This window comes from Chelmon rostratus, chromosome 10 (genome assembly GCF_017976325.1).
Source record: "Chelmon rostratus isolate fCheRos1 chromosome 10, fCheRos1.pri, whole genome shotgun sequence".
NCBI classification, from domain to species: domain Eukaryota; kingdom Metazoa; phylum Chordata; class Actinopteri; order Chaetodontiformes; family Chaetodontidae; genus Chelmon; species Chelmon rostratus.
The window spans coordinates 23040918-23060244 of record NC_055667.1 but is presented as its reverse complement, the minus strand read 5'-3'; the positions used below and the strand labels follow the sequence as shown (position 1 = coordinate 23060244).

Genomic DNA, 19327 nt, shown 5'->3' with positions numbered 1-19327 from the left:
TCACAATAATAAATGGGGAAAACTTAGTCCCAACCCAAACTAGCTATTTTCAAGATGTGCACATTACAGCGTGTGATTAACCATTTACATAAATGACCACTCAAATGATTTGAAATGAACACCTTTTATTATAACATTAATTCCCAAAATTCAAACTATGACATTTCTTACTGTAATGGGGGGTAAATATAATGCAACACAATAAAAAAAATGCACTAGTGTGAATATCCAACGCAACTTAAAATCCTCAACATTTATGGAACTTGTGACATCTTTGCATGCATAGCAGACCTGCGAAAAGATTGTATTTCAATGTACATCAAACACAAATTAAGGCTTAAAACCATGGGAGGGTGTTGGGCGCTCTAAAAGTTGGACCAAGATTGTTGGTAGGCCTTGCCTTCAGTTTGCTGAGAAACAAGAAAAAAATAACGGTTAAAGAACAAAGAAAATATGCACAAATGAGTGCTAACAGCTGAAGCAGACCACTTACTTGTCATTCAAGACTACGTTCACACCCCACACAAACGGAGCAGCAGAATCATCGGCCTCTGCAACACAAACGCTCTGTTACCTTTACAAACACTGCATTCAAACATTTTTAAAAAGGTTTCAAAGTCTGGTTCAGAATAAAGGAGAGGAGAAAATAAATGTCACTCAAGCAATGTCACTTAGGACATTTTGGGAGCTACACCTTGCTTTCTTACTGAGGGTGAAAATGGGATCAGTATCACTCTCATGTCTGTATGCTAAATATGCAGCAGGAGAGGGTTAGCTTAGCATAAAGAGTGGAAACAGCTACTCCGGCTTTGTCCAAAACGCATCAAAATCCACCTATGAACTGTTAATTTAATACACACAAAAGTGCAAAACATTAAGTTACAATTATTAATATTACCTTCGTCCCAATCCTCAGTCATGCTTGTGTTTACCCAAGAACTGACAGGGACCTGCCATTTATTTCCACCTGTCAAAAGAGCATAATTCAACTCAGAAACACTGTAAACACATGTCTACTCTGCTGTGTGACGAAAGAGACAATCATGCGATAATCTTACCATTCCTGGGGTCCACAGATGTTCTGTCCTCGCAGGTTTCAGTGTGGTGAGGCAACTCATGCTTGGGGACCAGGTGGCGAGCATTAAAAGGGCAGGTTTTGAGCTCGCTGGCCAGTTTGGGATGATTCTACATCAGTGAGAGAGAAGTTAAGGAACAGTCAAATTTGCGCTCTGATACAGATTGTGGAAATTCAGCAACAGGTAGTTCTGTATCCTCAGCACTCTGTACGTTGCTCTGTGAAGTGAATCATGCCTAACATGCAGAGTGCAGGCAAAGGAACTTACAAATGGGACCATGAGCAAAAAGCACTGCCGATGTGGAACTATTGTGATATAATCAACTCCTTTTAGTGCCTTCTGCCCACGCAGATGCTGGACCAAGCGAATCAAAGCAACGACATGAAAATTCACACACCCTGGAGAAAATGATGTATGGGTAGCTATAAAATTTTTCACTAAGTACACTGAAGGTGTACTTACTTAAATTTAATCTATGTTTAGGAGTACAAACTACACTGAGGTTTAAAGACAGGTTTAAATTTTATCTTCCTTAATCTTATGCTTGTTTTAAAGTTTGGTGCAACATAATTTAAGGTTAACTCAAGATTTATTTGGGTTTAAAAATACTTTCATGTACAAACCAGTCTTTTAAACTGGACCATCTACTAGTCCATGGCAACAGCAAAGGATCTGACAACTCACCTTTCTGCACTTTATAAGATGGTAAGGGAAGCGGCAGGACCGGATCTGGTGGTTCTTGTCAAAAGGGCACTGCAGAAGTTTGTCTGGGTCAAATTTTCCTTTTTCATCTATAAAGTCTGGGAAGAACAAATCAATACATCTCACACATTAATATTTTCTAAAACAGAAGACAACGTAAGAAGCCAACATTGTGGAAGGTCATCTATAGTATTACCAGTTTCCTTTGCCGTTGTCCTATTTTGAGGACTGATAGTGGTTCCAAATCTGGTGGTCAACATTTCCAGCTGGTTTCCAGTGAAGACACACAGACTGATGAACTGGGAAGGTCAAAGATGCAATGAAGAGAAAAAAAAATAGCAACAAATACTGACAGGTTACTGGATGCACATGCAGCATTTAAAAAGTTGCAGAACTATGACAACCTATCAGAGCATTAAACAATCTGCAGGACTCTGTCCAATTTTGCAGGTAACCCAACAGGTGTGCCAACACTTTTGTTCTGTTTGTTTACTCATTATTGCAACTGATTGTTATAAATGAAAACAAAAGCAATTATTACTAAAGAGTGTAAATTTGTTTCTTTTCATTTAGCTAAAAGGGCGAAAATAATTGCATTAAAAGCATGAAAACAAAGCAGTTTAACAGAGTTCATGCAGTTTCAGGCTGCTGACCCGTTGAGACAACAAACCATGCGGAGGAATTTGGCCCCGCGTTTGACAGCGAGTCAGGGAGGCGTCTCTCAGCTGCTTAACAGTGAAATTTGGAGGGTCTCGTATCTCTTGCGGTAAATGTGTCCCCGCCAGCGGCTTTGATTTAACGACTGACTTGAGCAGCACGTTTAAGGCCCGCACTGTCTATTTGTTCGCCTCCACAACACGGTCCGCCGCAGCCCACGTTCGCGTTTTCCAACCAGCAGCTAAATGCAGCACAGTGCAAATAATTGCGTTTAAAATCCAGCTAAATGTTTGGGAAAGTTAACGTTCTGTGTATAAAAGACAGCTTGTCTACAACCAGTGGTCTTCAAACATGATCTGAAACTGAGGGAAGATAAAGTTGACTCTCAGCCAAGTTAGCTAGTTAAAAAAGCAAGACGTCTAGCTAGCTAATAAAACAGCGTGATTCAAATTGCCTGAGACAACAAAGCTAAATTACACATTTTAAATGACTAACGTCATAACTTTTATGAAGATTTTAACAAGTGCTTTAACAGCAGTCGGTAAAAAATGTAGTGTTATCATAAAAAAAACATTTTACGGATCTTTACCTGAAACGTCTTTTTTTTCTTCTTCTTCTTCTTCTTACGCAGGCTCGTAACTCCGCCCCTCAATTATTTCTCTTAACTTCGCGCGACGTCACGTGACTTCCTGTTCACGCAAAAACAACCGTCTTCTGTCCTCATGTCTGCCTTAAAATCTGTTGAAATAACAGAAACTACATTCAGGTTGACCCTAAAATCCTTACTGTAGGTCATATTTTCCTTGTATAAATCTGTTGTATGTTGGCTAGAAAAACATCTGATGATGTGAAATAGCATTGAGCAAACATTTTCCTTTGTTAAGTGCAGTGGTGGAGGAAGTATCAAATGATTTACTCAAGTATTAGCATCAAAATGTACTTGAGGTATTAAAAGTAAGAGTGCTGATTATGCAGAATAATCCCGATTAGTTTTAAATCAATTATATATACGTTGATATATGGCCAACATGCAATTGTAATACTTATCTGAACATGCAGTGCCCATACTTTAGTTATCTACCACTGAAAATGATCTGCTTCTGCAGTATATAAGGGGTGTAATATTGATTTGTGATAAGTATCTAACGCCACGTTCCCATTGTTCTTTGCAGATGACACCAAACTTTTTGTCTCAAACACAGATTTAAAAACTCTCAGTTAAGAACAAAATCCCAATCTTCTCAATTACATAATATGGTTTTAGACAAATACGTTGTCATTAAATGTCAGAAAGTCTAATTCAGAAAATAAGAAATATAACAGTGAGTAAAGCAAACTTGAAGAAATGCTCAAAGTTTGCCTAAATGTTTTTTAGGTAATCTGATTGATGATAAACTCTCTTGGAGAGAACAGGTTAGGTTTGTCTGCCAGAAGGTCGCGACATCTGTTGGGATTCTGAGAAAAACAAAAGAAAAACACTAATATCTAAATTCAATAAATAATTGTTTACAAAACATAACTTGAACCACTTCTGTACTGTGCTGAGTGTTCAGTCTGAACTGTACCACTGTCAGCTTTTTACATGTGTGTTTATACAGCAGACATTACGGTAGCTCAGCGGCCTTTTGGCTTTGCCGCATACGCGCGTCATTACGGTAACTACGCGGCTCTTCTCTGAGTCAAACATGGCGCTGTCCTGCTCGAGTCTGTGTGCCCATTTGTCTTTGATACGACTGTGTGGTCTCAGGACAAACAGGATACCGAATGGCCTTTATTCTCCGTATGTGTCCTGTCAGTCCAGGTATGTCTGAAACCCTATAAACTTTCTGTTTAGTCGCATCTCACCTGAGCCCTTGCTAAGCTAGCTGCATGTCTCGATATGCTCAGCCGTTTGTCATGATCGATAAGTAGCATGTAAACAGATGTTTAAACCCATGATGTTAAAGGGAGTTGTCCGATTTGTATTTAAACTGTGATACTTCACTTTTCAATGGCTTTGGATCCCTGACAGATGCTCTTTTAGGCACAGATAAGTCATTCATGTTTACCTCTTCTTATTAGCAGGTTGCCCCTGTGTAGACACTACTCCTCGTCCAAAGTCAGACGAGGTATCCGCCGGTACGTCGCCACCAGACTCCAGCGAGCAAACAGCAAATACGAGGGTTTCCTCAAAAGGCGATTTCCCCGCTTCTTCCAGCTTTACCACACATTTGTGGAAGGTGAGCCCACTGTTAACTCACCACTGAGGTCTTCACTTCGGTATATCTAACCTTTTCTACTGTAGATGCTCTTTTTTTTGTGGCTTAATTTCCAGCTGTTCACATGACATGACACGATCGCTGAATCATTCCAGGATTCAAGATGCTGTTCAGAGATGCCAAAGAGGTGAGGAGGATAAAAGCAAAGATGTTCTCTGATGGCGTACAGTTCCAGGATTTGCCCTACAGGGAGATGGAGAAACTCAGACAGGTGGGGTCTCCTGGCTGAACGTGCCTCACCGCACTCATACTCACAGAGAGCAGGCGTCAGGATGGACTGCAGCGTCTCCAGTCCAAATCTGTGGAGGAGGATTTTACCCAGAATTCCAATTAAAAAGGAAAATTAAAAGTCAAAAAGACTGTTATTACATTGTCAATTTATAAATTGTCCAATGACAAAGGTGTGTTTTGAAATGGCAATGGGTGAATCACATTAAATCAGATGTCTTGAGTATAAGAATTCAGTTCTGTAAGAAAAATCCTTTTCAGTGAGCAGTATTTTCGTTTAACACTCTTTATTATCTGATAGTAGCTTTACTTTACATTTGTATTTGCAGTTTCGCAGAGACATGATCAAGGCCATTCCGCTGGTGGTGATATCCATCCCTCCCTTCGCCAACTACCTGGTTTTTGTCTTGATGTGAGTTACTGTGGTTTTTAATTTCAGATGTCGCCCTTTGATTCAAATGCAGCAAACCATTCTGAAATGATTAATTGTGATGTTTATTTCTGTCCCTCTGAGCGACAGAGTCCGACACTGCACTTCTTTTCTTTCCTGTCCCTGTTGATACATATTTTCCCACCGCTCCATGTGTCTCTCCTCTCTCCGCTACCATCCCCTCTGTTCACTGCCAGGTACTTTTTCCCTCGCCAGCTCCTGATCCCTCATTTCTGGACTCCCAGGCAGCAGGTAGAGTTTCGGGGGATGTACCATTCCCTCAGGGCCCGTCACCACTGGCCTGTGCTCAAAGGGCTCGAGAATACGAGCCGCAAGGTCAAAAACAGTCAGCTGCAGGGTCGCCTTAAGGACCTGTGCGTTAAAGTGAGTGAACGCATCATAAAGTTTTGGTGATAGGAATATTGTGTTATGATCAATAAATATCTGATTAGAAAACCTGACAGAGTAAAGAAAAGGTTGTATCTTCTCCTTTCCCACATATTGATCTAATACAGTAGGCTTTAAATTGTACTCTTCTGTTGCAGATATGCTTGAACATAATTAACTAAACTCACTCTAATAACCATATTGGTTCTTGAACCGTGCATATGCTCCCCTCTAGGCATAGATTCGCAGTCATTAACCTCTTTTTGTGCACATTTAGAACCACACCTGACCAGGCTAACCGACTATTGTGACAGGCAGGTGTGCTGTAATCCCAGGCGAACCAGTTCCTAAATTACACAAAACCCCCACTCTGTTGTCAGCCATGAAAGCATGCCATAGTGTTGTCTTCTTTGCCAATGCCAAACAGTGGCACTATAAAAAAGGGAAATAAACAGGCTTTCCAACAGTATAAGATTTTTTGCCATGAAGCATTGTTCCAACAATGAAATAATCTACCAAACACAAATTTCCTTACTTTTTGTGCTTTGTTTACACATTCAGTACAGTCTTGTATAAATAGTTAAATGCAGTTTAAAATGTTCAATGTTTACATGAACATGGGAAAAACTGACTTTCATTTTGCATTTTCAGGTGCAAAATGGAGGAAACCCTAAAGTGTCTGAAATCCTTGCCGTGCAGGGCCTGTTCTCTAGACCCCCCCTGAGCATGAAGAGGATGAGCGTGAGTCAGATGGTCAGTAAAGCCTGCACACACAAACACTCGTTAAGCTGACATGAATGCAGAAGGCTTGTTGAACCCGAACACCACTGCTGTACATCCTCTGTGTGTCTTCATGGCCAAACCCAGAGACACATCAGCCCGCTGCTCTTCCTGACGCCTCGCCTCCCGGGTTTCCTGATCGGCCGGCGGCTGAACAGCCATGCCCTGGAGCTGCTCCAGCTGGACCGGGCCCTCAGCAGGCTGGGCCCTCACCAGCTGAGTGACTCCGAAATCAGACAGGTCAGTCAGTCTGAACGATTCACTGGCTGAACATGATGTGTTTGATGAACACTGCGTCTTCCTCGGTTAGGTGTGTTATAAATACAGAATATTTTTCTCTTTTCAGGCTTGCTATGTAAGGGGGCTCCATTCTGATAGTCTTGGCATTAACCAGTGCCGTGAGTGGTTAAACCAGTGGCTTCAGGTGTCATCCTCGTTGAAAGGTATTTTCATTTGTATGTGCAGTATTTTAGAAACTTGGTGACTTCGGCCATATCCCATTGACATGTCTGTTTTGAAAAATGCTTATTTTCTTTCTTGCCGAGTTAGATTAGAATATTGGTACCATGTCTGTCCGGTAAATATGAAGCTACAGTCAACAGGTGATTAGTTTAGCTTTGCATAAAGAATTGGAATTTATCAACTTCATGTGACTTCTGCAACTTTTTTCACATATGCAATAATTCTCACCAACGCATGTGAACAGCCTTAATGTGTAAATTTGTTGAAATTGTCCTTTACTGCACAGATATGAAAGTGCTATAGATCCTCTCATCTCTCTGCCAACTATTCCTTTAACTCTTCCTATTGCCATGTCTGTCTGGTATAAAATTGAATGCTATGCTTACTCCTCTTTTTTTCCCATTTCTTGCAGAATCAGAGGTGTCACTACTTTTGCACAGCATTGTACTTCTCTCTGCCAACTACCCGACTGCGCTCAGCCGACACTGACAGGAAGCCTGAAGGAATGTGCTTTGGTGATTATGTTCTCTTTCGTGCACTGGGAAGCACAACTTCCTCAGAGCTGTCAACGTCTCATTTTTGCCAAGGAGAAAACATTTTAAAGCTGTTCTTGGCAAAAAAAAAAACTATCTTAGCCCAAAACTGAAAGCATGTTTGCAGTGAAGAAAAAGATCCCATTACTCTAGGCGCCTTAAAACTGTCCTATTTGCTGATTTAAGTTCCAGTGTGAACATGGACGAATACCGTCAACAACACTCTATTTGGCAAAACTGGGCGAATCCATTGCGTCTATCAGGGGAGCGTTGTGGGATTCCACTTTCAAAATTAGCATGAGACAGGTATATCTTCACTTAAAATCTTGCTTAGAGGAGTTATCATGTACTTCAGAACCTCATGAGGCACCTAATGTATTGTTATGCACTGAATTATATTAAGTGATGATGTTCAGGTAACGTCATGATTACTTGTTTCTGTATCTCCAGCTCGTTACCACTGTAAAACACAGGCTTGTCAATTGTTTACGTCTAAGCTAATGACTCATTACACAGCCACAAAGACAAGCAGTGAAACAGAGAGCATATTGTTTAGTTAAGTTTTGGCAGTGCTTTGTATGCTGTTAATATTTCTGCTTGTGAAATGGTAAAATAGTTCAGACACATTCCACTCAGACATCGAGACAAGACTGCTTTTCTGTGGGCGTGTTTAAGATTTTGACATGTTCACATCAAACGTGTACTGTATTGTCGTATACATTTCCTCACTGTGTGGTCTGATCTTATTTCTTTACAATGAGTATTGCTGGTCATGATAAAACCGTAGATAACCTGTAAAAGAGGAATTTTGTAGCAACAGTGTTGAAGAAAGGATGCATGGTCAAATATGGAATGACTGTTCAGGATGAAAAATCTTTAGATTACACAAAGACACCTTCTAAAAGGAAAAAATATGTTGCTGGATCCTAAATAGAAAAAAAAAAGCCCAATTATTACTTGCAAAGACATTCAGGCTTGCTTGTGTGATAAGAAGCTCAGCTTTATATTGTAGATTCATATCCTCGGAAACCTTTTCGGGGTGCAGCACAGCCTTTCAAGCTCTCTGAAAAGGGTCGTGATGGCACTTTACTTTATTGTTTACTTGACGTTTTCTTGCTTTTGAGGCTTAAAATTACATTAACGTGTTCTGATCAGACCATACGTCTGCACAGAGTTTCATTCAAGCTTTTAGCCAACTTTGGGGAAACAGGAACAGCACATCCCCTGTGTTGGTGTTTGGTGTCGTAAAGTGTAAAATGGGAAATGTCATGTGCTTCCTGTGCCTTTTGCAAGGACTGGCGCAATATATCTGAAATATGATTAGCAAACATTATGTTCTGTTTGATTTATTTTAATATGCGATATCATTTGCTCAAAAGGTTGTGAATGTTGTGTTGCTGTGCCAATATTAAATACACAGTAATGGAGCTGTGTGTGAAATAAATACTTCTATGGTGCATTTACTTCCCCCTGTGTGTATTTATCCTTAAAGCAGATGTAATTTAAGAGTCTTTAATAAAAAAGAAACCGGGAACCAGCCAAACATAAAAACTTGAGGCCAAAACAGATCTCAGATGTCTCTTAACAGAATAAGCAAAGTAAAACATGCTAGAATTTCCCGCCACAAACAGGAACATACACTGACAATACCTTTTCTATCATTCAAATTTTTCTAAGCTCTAACAGTGTCAAAGCAGAGCTATTGTTAACCTATGAAAATAAAATCCAAAATCAATACAAGGGAAAATATATTGTTCTGTCTACTATAAGTATAAGACGAACACATTAAAAGTTTCCAAAAGAAGCTCTTGATAAACATGATCTGAATAGCCAACTCCTACTCAGGTGCGAAGCTGAATCACATGACTTCGTAGCCGCTGCGGATGCCTCTCATCAACAAGCAGGCGAACACGATGCCCATTATCTGCAATTAATCGCACACAAGAAGGAGAGGACATTGATAACAGAGTTTCTGAGATGACCTTTTCAGACATACTAAAATGTTTATGTCCTTTAGCACTTTTCACAAGCCAAGTTGAGAAGTCTTTACAGGACAGTAGAAAGATCAAACCACAAGACATGACAATAAAAATGTGATACAACAGATCAAATTAAATAAAAAAGGAAATATAGTTAAAATGACAAATTAATACAGAAGCAGCAACAGTGTCCTTTTGAATGAAATCATTTTAGTAGGTGTAAGAGGGTTAAGTAAAAGCTAACTGGTTAGGAAGTCTGCACTTAGTTGTGTCTGGTCAGACTATGTTTTTCAAATTTGTGTTACGTACCTGCAGGAAAGCAATAACAAGAGCTGCAACTATCACCCACTGGATGTTTTTCTTCAGTAAAGCCTCCACAGCATCGTGACAACCCTACAACAAAAAGACAAAGTTTGATTCAGTGTGGACTCACTGGATGAGCTGTTATTTGAGAGACACGTTGCTTGGTGGTAAAACGTTGAGTTCTTTTTGACAGTTGTTTTGTCGATACTGGCTTTACTTCCATGCTGTTTAAAGTCCCACGCACACCAGCTCTGCTCTCTTCTATTCCAATCTTTTTTTCCCATTCCTCCCGATGTTACTAAAACCCAGAATGCAGAAAAGCGTTGAAGTGGTGACCCTTGACTTCTTCGCAAAATGGACTTTTACATTTGATGAGGTGATAAAATACGGCAATGATTGGAAAGCATTCTTGTTATTTCAACACTCAGGGAATTATTTTGTTATCTTAGTATATTTCTATTAAGGTTGTCAAAAGTATCAGTACTTTTTTAATAATACGTGTTTAAAACAATACAATATCCATTAGTTGTATATTCGATAGCAGTGAAAGTACTGAGGCTATAAAAAAAACACATACAATCAATTAATAACGACATAAAGAATGTGCAGGCTGAAGAGGTAGGGAAAACAAATAAGAAGAGTAACAATAATGTTAATCACTACTAACATTATTACAACGTGCTACGTGGTCAGTGACTTTTTCTGTACCAGCTGATACTAGATAAGTGCATATATATCTGTGTCGGTGTGTATGTCTGCTGATAATTAAAAGGAAACTGTGGTTCAAACAGGAACAGTGTTGCTATTGTATTATTTGTCAACACATAGTTTGTCCATCAGATAACACTGATATGTTAGTCACCTGTAAAATCTCCTGCTCAGTACACAATAATTAAAAAACAAATTTAAGGGATCATTATTTGTAAGTTAATTAAAATATTAAACAATATCAGCCTAATTAGGCCTAATTCTTGTATGTCCGGCCCTCACAGTGTTGGCTTAGACTGGCCCTTAGACAAATGTAGTTGAGGACTCCTGGTTTAAAATATCAATACTGATACATCAGCCTAGTTCTACTTCACACGCAGTCATTTATTTTACCTCCTGGTGCACTTTGGCAGCGTCTGTCATGGTCCCGATTCCACAGTTTGTAGTGACATTCACACAGCATGAGTCAGGCACAGAGTTTCCTTCAGGTCTGAAGTTTCTCCAGTCGGACGAGCTGTTCACGCCACAGCATTTCAACTACAAGTGCAAATGCATCAGAGAAAAACATTTAATATGCACATGCCAGCTGTAAGGCTTAGCAATGGTCGCATGACAATTGTACTTTAAAAGGACATAACTTGTGTCAACAGATGGTGCAAAGAAAAACAACGTCCTGCTGTGCAGCCCCAGACAGGATGCAGCAGTGTTATATGAAGGTGTTATCAGACTAAGTAAACAGTGAGTAAGAGAGTTTACACTGAACTCACATCCTCCTGCAGTTTATTCACTGCGTCTTTGAATTCAGCTGTACCGTTGTTGTAGCTGGAAATCATTTCAGTGAGACTATCCTGCACAACAGCTGAGAGCTAGATGGGAGAGACAAAACGGGAGCAGAGTTAAAACCACACCTCCTGCTGCGCCTTATTCAACACACAAAACAGTGAAATTCTACACTCACTTTGTTTCTGAAGACGTATCCAGCAATTGCTGCTGCAATCTCAACAATGATGACCAGTGAGAGGAAGATGGCAAACTGAGGGAAAAAGAGAACATATTTATGTAACTTAAGGTAATATTAAGATACACTGTACATGCTGTACACACATTATTCATAATTCACACAGCAAAGGTTATTCAACCTTTTTGTTGTTGTGTGATTTAACAGATGCCACAATTTCTGAATTACCGTGGTGATCATGCAGTAGTTCTCTTTCCAGGCACCGCAGCAGCCGAAGAATGCGATGAAGAAAATCACCACACCGACTCCGATGAGGACAATGGGCGCTCCTGAGGCTGACGCATCTTTGATCATGAAGGTTTTGTGCAAAGCCACTTGAACCAGGATTCCCACGACAATCAACGCTAGGCCACATAACTGCAGTAAAGGCAGGGAGATTAGTTGAGGGTGGGATTTGTTGGTCGACTTCTGCTCTTTGTGTGTAATACAAGTTTGCTTCTTTGGTTTGAGCCGACAGCAGAAACTGTAATGTTTAATTTGATTATCTGGCAACACAATGAAAGTAAAGACTAGGCCGTAATCTGAGTTTCATGAGAAACAGATTACACAATTTTGAAATTTAACCACTAAATATTTACTGTAATGATGAATTTTGTCCCAATTAATCTACTAACTAAATCTAATTTGAGCAACTTCTCAATTTTCAGATCCAAAATAGACAAACTGATATATATATATATGATATATGAAAACCATTTCTGAAAAATACTGGATACTTGCATTTTGTTTCTGAATTTGTGAACCCTAAAAACAACACAGCGTCTACAGTGTCTATACTAAGAAAATGCTTACGTCAGTACACAAACATGCCCACAGTGACAATGCAAATATGCTGATGTTTAACAGGTATAATGTTCACCACGTTCACCATCTAAGTTCAGTGAGTCTGCATGCTAACATTTGCTAGTAAAATAAACAAAATATTTCAATTCTATAGCTGGTTTTAAAATTTCAATATCAAGCATTGAGTCCTGATTAAATTTAACAATACGATTCCGACCTTTCTTTCCTTCCATATCTCATTCAAGCAAAATGACTGAGCACTACTGCTAAACAGATGGAAGGAAGTTGCAACAGACATCAGTTCCTCTATGCTGATGTAAAACTATCAGGCGGTACGTTCACTTGTCTCTGTTTTGGGTGGGCCGAAGACAGCATTTCATCAGATCTTTTGCAAACACTGTGTCGGTGAACTGTTTCACCATGATTGGCTGGGATCACTGAGCTCCTCAGCAAACATTTCAGTGAACTGCACATCCTTCACTTTGACAGTCCGTTATCACAAGGAGAGGAGGCAGATTACCTGAAGTCCTTTTCCAACTTAAAATGGCAAACATTTCCTTGTTTGTCCTCCAGTGTGAGGATTTTCAGTTCTTTTCATCTTCCTTGTTTTAAACTTAATATCTCAGTTTTTTTTTGCTAGTCAAACAAAAAAGGAATTAAATTACATCAGTTTTGGCTTTTCCAATTAAAACTGTGATGGGATTTTATTTTATTTTTTTTGCTATTTTATGATATTTGATGGACTTCACAAGTCTTATCATAACTGGCAAATGAATCGATTAGGAAAATAATCGGTAGTTGCATCGGTATCAAACCCTCAACTCTACTGTGACTCAGCCGTGTCTCTGGGCATTTTTGTTGTGTTTTTTTATTTGACATTAAACAGACCTCCAAGGACTAAATCTGACTACATCAAACTTGAGCCTTTAAGATCTCATGGGGAAAGACTCTCCTCGCCTCAACAGGCACAACTGTAAAAAAGTAATTAATGTGTCAAAAAAAAGACTTGTTGCCACCGTATTTATACATTATGGGCAGTGTACTAGCATGTGCAAAAGAATCCTGCAATGCATTTCTCTCAGCCTAACCATAAATTAGCACCTTATCATGAATGCTGACAAACTATGGACAAAAACAGCAACTTATATGATGAGAACATCAATGAGGGCGTTTGGATGAGGACGTCATTGGTCAAGGGGTTACATGGCAATAGAATAAGGAGTGGAAAAAATGACTGCAAAGGGAGAATTACGGTCAAATTGTTAATAGATAAGTCTGGAAAATCCAGTGACTCAGACTTTGGACTTGTCATTGCTGTGACTTGTTTAATCACTTAGTGTATGAAATGTCAGAAAAGTGTGACCCTTTTTCCAAGGAGTGACTTAATCAACTTTCTTGTTTAATCAGTCCAACATAACTGCTACCGTAGAAGAAAATTACAAAGACCAGCAAATATTCACATTTGAGGAGCTGGAACCAGTGACTTTTGGGCTTTTTTTGCTTTAGAAAATAACTCTGATGATTAATTGAGTATTAAAATTGTTGATTAATATTCTTGTCTTGAATCAATTGTTTCAGCTAGCTGATAAATAATCAAAATATGTTGCTATAATATCATATCAATATCACCTCTTTTTCTTCTGACAGGAAGTAGTACAGGATACAGACATAAATTCACCTCAGGTTTATTATAGAAGACTCAGTGACAAATCAGGTGTGATTCTTCCTTTCTGTCTTTCCTCAAGACCAAACCTCTGTAGCACTTTATTCTTTATTAAAAAGCAGTAAAGTTACATATTTACACTGGAAGTCTGTCAGTAGCCCTATTATCAGATGACCCATAATCAGCCCAGTTTGTTGTGTTATCCATGTTAAGCCCTTGCTGCAGCTGACCTCTCCTTGTTGGCAACACCAATGCAAATATTTGAGCATGAGTCAAATAGGAGGCTAATAATTGACATAGGAAAACATAAAGGAGTGAACAGAGCAGACAAACAGAGCAAAGACGGTCACATCAATCCCAGAATAGAACAGAATAAAAGAGAAAACAAAAGAAATAGAGTAATAAAAATAAAAGTCTTCCTTTTTCCCTTTATCTTGGCCTTAATCTTCTTAATGAAAATTTGTAGAGCTGAGACATTTATAAATAATAATAGAATAATTATTAAATAGCAAACCGATTTGGTACCCAATGGTTTAAGTCAAGAAATTTCAAGGAAAAATAGGTCGGATCACTTTTTTGCAGCCTTTCCAATGTGAATGTTTGCTGTTTTTTCTGTTCTATTGTAATTCACTGAGCATCTTTGGACTGTTGGTTGGACAAAACAAGACATTTGAAGAATATAGACTGGACTATATATAGACTAATCTACACTATAATGTAGTTGTGAGCAGTTACAAGGAATTTTTTAATGTGTCTGTTAATGTGCACTTTTCATGGCACCGTGTCAGTGTGGGAGGAGAGAAGAAAAAAAAGAAAACGTGTTGATCTGGACGAGTCACATGATACAGTTACACTTCGAAATCTGGTCATAAGATTCACATTCCATCATCACTACCGCTGGCTGTAAAGCTCTCAAACACGCAATGAAGAAAAGTCAAACAGATTGCATCCAGGAAACGCTCGGGTTAGTCCAGGATATTTGCAATGGCATCATGTTAATGTTCATCCGTGCTTTGATAAATCTGATATTAAACAAACATATGAGCCAGTGTACCAGGAAGAATAAAAGAATAAAGCAAGAGGGGGATGATGTCATAGGTTGTGTCTGCTCATCAGCTGACTTAACAGATGATTACATACGGATGAACTGTATGTAATTAACGTACGATAACAAGACCAGAGTTCACGCTCAGAGTCGAGGCGCTGGCAGAATGGAAAATGTCACAGAACGAGTCCAACTGTGAAAATATTTCTGCTGAAAACATCAGCTGATCTGTCTTGATAACACAAAGCACACTGGATAACATAACCTGGCCTTAGTTCCTGTTTACTCACTCACTGCTTCCAGTTTGGCCACCAAAAGCCCCCTTCACCTCTTCACAGTAACACTTTGTTGTTTGATAGTTTCACAGTCAACATGTGAACAAGTGATGAGCTGCCACTCACCCAGAAAATGAAGTTGAAAAAGAAGAGCAGGAACTTGACACATTTCATTCCCCCCTCTACACCCATGGCTGATGTGGATCTGTTTCCTGGATCGGGAAAAAAACAACTTTGTTATATTTCACTTACTTTTACAAGCAGTTAGATGACCAAGCAAGCAGCACTGTGGGAGATATGAGACATTTCCGGAGGAACCTGGTCGATACGTCTTAAACTAAAAAAAGGCCTTGACCCCGTGAACAGGACATCAGCGACAAACTGCGCATTTTGTTTATCAGGTCAAATCAAGGCCGGTGGATGACACAAATCCCCGTTATTCGACTGGCTTTGTTACACCCATAACACACAAACCCATAATGTTACTTCAAAAAAGATAAATCAAAGTTTAGAGCCACCAGCTACTTTGTGAACATCAGACGGAAGCACAAAACATGGCAGAACTGTGCTTCAATTTCACCAAACAGGAACAGGTCGAGGTGTCAGAAGTGTTAACCTCAGTTCAGTACGACACATCGTCCGGGCCCTAAACGGATCAAAGGTGGCGTTTTGGGGAAGACACAGAGCCTCCCAGTCCGGGCCCGGACCGTTAATCACCGCTAGCAACAATGCCAGCTTTGTCACCGGCCAAATTACATCAACCGCAGCGCTTTCTCTTATTGAATTTGTTAGAGTTTGATAACTCAATGGCTTTAGATAAACAGAAACAACAAAGCTTCTTCAGACACGACTTTTTCACGACTGTGGAGAGAAACGACCTCTTTTTGCCAACTTTTGTGTGAGGAAATACGTCGTTAGCGGCTAAACGCTACGTTTCCAAAATGTGGACGGTTAGCAAAATGGAAAAAAGTTCGCTATTACGGCGCTCATTTGAGGTCTACCTTAGTGAAGAAGTCCTTAAATCCTGCGATGAAAGGCGAGGAAGACGAAGTGCTGAATTTTCAGACTAACTTCTACCGTTTATAGTCCCTCCCTCGGCTCCTCTGACTGCTCCCCACCTCCTTCTTTTCTCCTCTCCGTTAAGACCTAACTTCATATGCTGCCTTCAGGGTCTGCCCGTTAAACCCAAACCTGTCGCATACAGCACCACTAAAACGTGGTCAGCCCACCGGGGTCAGGTCACTCCACCAATACAATTTGGGAATACATTCAATTGTATTTGAAGCAAAGTTTGATTCAAATGCCATTTTAAAGGTATATTGTTTCCTTAATGTGGTACACATTTCCTGTTCAAATATCTAATAATAGCATAATGCATTTGAATTAGTGAATGATTATTTAACATCCATGTGCTTCATATTTTTTCCAGTGCTCCTGTTTGGAAATCATCCCAATATTAAGAAAATAGGTAGGTTTCGGTCGCTGCTACATTCACAAAGTTACTGTCTTTCTGTGGTGACACAATAAAGAGCATATAACAATCAGTGGATACCCAAAAATAATACATAGCAACAGTTGTGACTGCTAAGTAACAAACATTATTTCAGATTAAAAGGACGCTGGTCTCATGACCTAGATTTGCATACATGTAGACTACCAGTTTATATCATGGCAAGTCTGTTAAGATAAATGATTAACACATTTTAAGGCACTCTGAAATGTACTCTTAAATTCTGTTTACCACAGTGCTTTATGGTTTATAACCTACTCTGGTTCACATACTCATCATTGTTCACTCTATGATTTGGTTGGCTGCCCGTCACTAAGTCTATGGAGACAACTTCTTTTGTTTTTTTTTATTTTTTTTAATTTTTTTCTACAAAGCCATACTGGGTAATCTTCCCTCATGTACTGTACTGTATGTAATCTCCTGACCTTCAGCAGTCTTCAGCTCCATTCCAGCAGGGCACTTCTTTATCAGGTTTCAAGGGTTTGCACTGAGCTGGGAAAAAGCCTTTCCTCCTTTGCTTTACTTTGAATAATCCACAGAACATACCACATTTTAATAGTCTAGTCCTGTCATGTTAAAAAGTCCATGTAACTGAGAAATGCTGCTACCTAATTTGAGCTGGATTAATGGTGTCTAATGTTTTATTTGTATTTAAACTGCAGCTGGTGTGCTGTCTTGGCCAGATCACCCTCAGAATAGAGATTTCAATCTCAAGAGACTTTCCGGTTAAATAAAGTTTAAACAAATGCATAAATCATGAATCCGATTTTCTCCACCTATTCACATTCCCTAGTATACTACAACAGAATCATTATTAATGGTCATTCAAATCCATAGGAGAGTACAGTACAGTCGTAGGAAAGGAAACACTGTGTGAAAGGTTTGCCTGGAAGAAACGCAATCCATCTAGTATTTAATTTCCTCTTTTACACACTGAGTAACATCCTCAGACTGGTGAATAACCTCTCCTTATGCAATATTTTTCAAACGTCACTGGACTTTGGCAAAATGCAAGAAGCATTTCCAAGCAGGACTAATGCAAGAAGCATTTTGCCAAAAGTAAGCATCAATAACCTCCAAATGTGTATTATAGCCTAAAATGACTGGACAGAAACGGTTGAAAGAAGTGAGTTTTTAAAGTCCCATTGTTCCATTTCCAACCACTGACTGAGACAAGTTTATGTAAATTGAGATGGGAACCTTTGTTAGCAGTGTTTTCCTTCTAATTATTGATCATGTGCTTATCACCTGTGACTCACGCTGAACTTTTTTTTCTCACATTAACGCTGTTAAGATGCGTGCAGTGGAGCAAATTGTTGCTCTCAGGTGCTCTCACTGTAACCTGTACACCTATAGTACCACAAGCGTATCAAAACACAAATACTTGACTGATCCACATCCCAAAGCTTATCGTAATGGACTGATAATATCAGCTTGACCTGGTTTGCTGTAAAAATTCATTGTGAACTTCAAATCATGCTTAGGAGCTGAATGTGTTCTGTATTAAAGTAAGAATATTATCATTTGACTGGTTTATGAATACCTGATTACTCATACTGACACAAATTCTCTGGTGCAGACAGATTTGAGAGGTTTCACCCTCTGTAGACTTCGGGGCCACAATGATAACTCATCTGAAATGTTGTAGCGTCATGTGGTTCAGCTGTTTGTTTAAAGGCAGTGCTTACGCCACGTAGGCCTATGAATCAGGGCAGTGTATCAGTGCAACTTTCCCACAATTACAATGCAGCATGCTGGTGTTTAACAGTTGTAATGTGTAACCTGTTCACCATATTAGTTTAGCATGTTAGCAACACAAAGTACAGCTGAGACTGAAAGGAATGTTAGCAGTTTTTCAGGCATTCAGTCATAAACCAAAACATTAGGCATATTTAAATTTTGACCTGATGATGGCGCTGTATGAAACGTCAGGGGATCACCAAAGTTATTACAAGTCATCCCAAAGGGGGGGACATGAGTACCTGTACCAGATTTCATGACAGTTCATCCAACATTTTTCACGACTTTTGACCACAAAAACAAAAATGTGATGAAATGTGAATGGACATTTTGACTTCATGGCTCACAGAGGAAAAGTCAGGCTGTCACCAAGGATTCATCCTCTTTGGTTCATAAATGTCACGACAAAATTGCATGTCAATCCACAGATGTTGAGATGTTTTATTCTGGACCAAAGTGATGGGCCGATCAACATTAGCATCCATAGACTCATAGCTAGACATGTCAAAGAAGCCACAAACATTTCTCCTCTCTAACCTCACTCCATGAATTTGACGTAAATGGGTGCATAACACAGCTGTCAGAGGCACAACACGTTTAGTAATCAAACTGCAGGTGATCACCTTTTCTATGCTTTACTAATCAGATGCTTAAATTTGTTTAATTTCATCTCCATATCAGTTGCCCAAATTAGGGACCGTGAGCCAAGGAGCAATATATGAAGAATATGTTTTAAAACATTGTGAAAGTAAAGTAAAATGTGAGCCTCAAATATTATCTTCCAACTTCT

At 39.3% G+C, this 19327-nt stretch overlaps 3 protein-coding genes across 5 annotated transcripts; 1 reads left to right on the top strand and 2 right to left on the bottom strand.

Annotated features, from left to right (window-relative positions):
• Positions 1–337: 337 nt before the first annotated feature.
• zgc:56699 (uncharacterized protein LOC405758 homolog) lies at positions 338–4122 on the bottom strand. Its single transcript, XM_041944943.1, has 7 exons — positions 4090–4122; positions 1975–2077; positions 1761–1867; positions 1059–1185; positions 899–967; positions 494–551; positions 338–395 (listed from the first exon to the last, which is right to left on the bottom strand). The coding sequence occupies exons 1-7, from the start codon at positions 4120–4122 to the stop codon at positions 338–340; spliced, it is 555 nt and encodes a 184-aa protein (XP_041800877.1).
• Positions 4053–8972, top strand: letmd1 (LETM1 domain containing 1). 3 transcript variants are annotated; one of them, XM_041945320.1, is made up of 9 exons: positions 4053–4236; positions 4500–4654; positions 4789–4904; positions 5251–5333; positions 5549–5735; positions 6390–6491; positions 6606–6758; positions 6865–6961; positions 7393–8972. In XM_041945320.1, exons 1-9 carry the CDS (start codon positions 4121–4123, stop codon positions 7467–7469), a joined length of 1086 nt encoding a protein of 361 aa, XP_041801254.1. In that variant the 5' UTR covers positions 4053–4120; the 3' UTR covers positions 7470–8972. The 3 variants fall into 3 exon arrangements, with proteins under 3 accessions (XP_041801254.1, XP_041801253.1, XP_041801255.1); XM_041945319.1 differs by having other exon boundaries at positions 4054–4236; positions 4497–4654; XM_041945321.1 differs by having other exon boundaries at positions 4055–4236; positions 4497–4654; positions 4789–4820.
• cd63 (CD63 molecule) lies at positions 8165–16420 on the bottom strand. Its single transcript, XM_041945322.1, has 8 exons — positions 16289–16420; positions 15414–15499; positions 11690–11878; positions 11462–11536; positions 11271–11369; positions 10897–11040; positions 9802–9885; positions 8165–9437 (listed from the first exon to the last, which is right to left on the bottom strand). Exons 2-8 carry the CDS (start codon positions 15477–15479, stop codon positions 9372–9374), a joined length of 723 nt encoding a protein of 240 aa, XP_041801256.1. The 5' UTR covers positions 15480–15499; positions 16289–16420; the 3' UTR covers positions 8165–9371.
• Between the last annotated feature and the right edge of the window lie 2907 nt (positions 16421–19327).